Raw genomic sequence first — 2,500 nt, forward strand, 5'->3', positions numbered from 1 at the left:
GAGATGCCGGCCGTCACTTCAGTGACATTTCTCCCTCACAGGAGTCAGCCAGTCCAGTAGCTCGGCCAAAAGCCAAGTCGCACAGCCAAGATCCCAGGGAAAAGGGTTTTTTTTGTTTGTTTGCTTTTTCTGTACTTAAGGTTTAAAGCCTGAAGTTTGTCATCCAGAACATTCTTTGAAGGGTTTTCTCCAACTAAATGTTTCCAGACAAGGTGAGGGAGTTTACCAAAAACAGGCAAAAGTCTAAGTTTATTTTCTGCTGTGTACAAATCATTATCTAACAAAATTCATCTGATCCAGATTGGACGTTGATTCCTCAGCATGGTACAGGTTTTAAAGACCTTGAAGACCAGCCCTTCTCTTTTAAAGAACTGAGCAGAAAAACACACAGTACGGTAAACGAGCTTAACCATAAAATGGTTAAAAAAATAAAAAATAAAAAAAACATGCTGAGGGAAGGACTGAGTCCTGGGTAGTGGCTCTTATTAAAAAAAAAAAGAAAGAAAGAGAGAAAAAAGAGAGAAAAACAGAGGTGCGCAGAGGGGGAGGGTGGGTCTCACCTGCAGGCAGGGCTGTGGTGAAAAAAGAGGGAGAGAACTCATTACCGTGTGATCAAACGAGGGCACCCCGCCTGGCCATACGCTGCGCTTATTAAACTCCCCCAGCAGGGGGCAGTATAAAGCAGAGGAGCGGGAGGGAGAAAGAGTTGAGAGTAAAAGCCGCCCTGCCGATTAAAATTTACTGTTTTCACTCAAGCTTCCTGTAAGAAAGACACACACACACACACACACACACACACACACACGCCACCTCATAAGATTGAATGCTAAACTCCAGAAAGACCCCGAGAGAGCGCTGGCATTTGCTTATATGCTCATCTGGCTGTGTCCATTGCTCTCCGTGTCCTGCTCCTCTCTCACCAGTGACGCGATGTCGCGTTCTCTCTGATCTGCATTAACAGGCAAATGAAGTGAGGTGTCTCTGTCAGGAAGCTTAAAGAGCTTTGGCAGACTGGAGTGAGGTACCTGAGTAAATGAATGTTAATGAGCCAGGCTCTTTGTGGTGTAGTGAACACAGGACATGGGAATCGGGCTGTGATTCCTCTACACAGTCCCAGCTCTGGTCTGCTGGGCTGCCTTCACTGGGCTTTACTGTGAATGGAACAGGTACTGTCTTACTGCTCTGGACTAAAGACAACTAGATCCTCTCTCTCTCTCTCTCTCTCTCTGTCTCTATCTCTCTCGCTCTCGCTCTCTCTCTCTATCTCTCACTCTCTCTCTCTCTCCCTCAGTCAGTGAAAGCTCTTAGACTGTTCATTAGCGATTGTAATTTATAGGCAAAAACAATCTGTATCACAAGTCTGCAGGTTTTAATTAAACAGAAGTGTTATAGATTGCTTTAATGAATTTAGGAAATTAGATCTCGGCCCTGTTGCTGAAACAAGCCACGGTCGGCCCAGAGCCTCGGAAAGAGTGAGTGTGTGTGTGTGCGTGTGTGTGTGTGGGTGTATAAGTGTGTGTGTGTGTGTGTGTGTGTATGTGTGTGTGTATGTATGAGTGTGTGTGTGTGTGTATGTATAAGTGTGTGTGTGTCTGTGTGTGTCTGTGTGTGCGTGCGTGTGCATGTGTGCATGTGCGTGTGCGTGCATGTGTGTAAGACAGAGGGGGACATACCTCAGTCAGGACAGGTTTACAGTATCCAGCCCCAAACATCAGATTCTCCACAGATATGAGTGACGCCTGACTCTCACTCTCTGGAGAAGTCCTTCCCAGCCACACTCCTCTTCCTGTACGTGCAAAACTGAACAGACCAACAGAGAGAGAGAGGGACAGAGAGAGAGAGAGAGGCAGAGAGAGAGAAAGAGAGAGTGTGTGTGTGTGAGACAGAGAGAGAGAGAGAGAGAGAGAGAGAGAGAGAGAGAGAGGGAGAGGGAGAGAGAGATTACCTAGATCAGTGATTTGTGTGGAGTTGGTTAACAGGCTGTCTGAGCAGTAGATTGGCAGTTGAGCTGATTGAAGTGGTTCTGGGGAAACTGTTTCCCTGAGGAGCTGGGCCATGTGTTGTTAACATTAAAGGGCCCTACAGTCTGTACAGCACACAAGAATCTCCTTTGTTTGGTCTGATACACTTGTATGGTACAGTTAGAGGGGACAACTGAATTTCAACTTACGCATGCTGGGAAATGATTTAACTGATTTCCAGTTGGTTCATTTATAGTTCTTCCACGTTTTCAAACATAATTCTATACGACAGAATTGGCTTTTGCAGACAAAAAATGGGTATAGGTTCAGTCAGTTCTATCTTTTGGACAGTTTATTTGGCAGTCAAATCTTCAATCTTTTTATATCCAACCACAAACTTTAGAATATCAGTAATTCTGACTGAAATACTGACATTAGTAGGTGTTAGAATGTTGGAGTGACTGGAATCTTGGACTATTAGAATGTTGGGGTGACTGGTATGTTGGGGTCATTGGAATGTTGGATAGTTAGAATGTTGG

General features: G+C 45.0%; 1 protein-coding gene across 1 annotated transcript in view; it reads right to left on the reverse strand.

The window, feature by feature from the left end:
* fam135b (family with sequence similarity 135 member B) overlaps nucleotides 1–2,500 on the reverse strand; it is a 31,905-nt gene that overhangs the window by 15,408 nt on the left and 13,997 nt on the right. The window contains exon 6 of the mRNA XM_030789145.1: nucleotides 1,674–1,800. Coding sequence (XP_030645005.1) covers nucleotides 1,674–1,800 — 127 coding nt within the window. The remainder of the gene's footprint in view (nucleotides 1–1,673; nucleotides 1,801–2,500) is intronic.

The sequence above is a fragment of the Chanos chanos genome, chromosome 12 (genome assembly GCF_902362185.1).
Source record: "Chanos chanos chromosome 12, fChaCha1.1, whole genome shotgun sequence".
Taxonomy (NCBI): domain Eukaryota; kingdom Metazoa; phylum Chordata; class Actinopteri; order Gonorynchiformes; family Chanidae; genus Chanos; species Chanos chanos.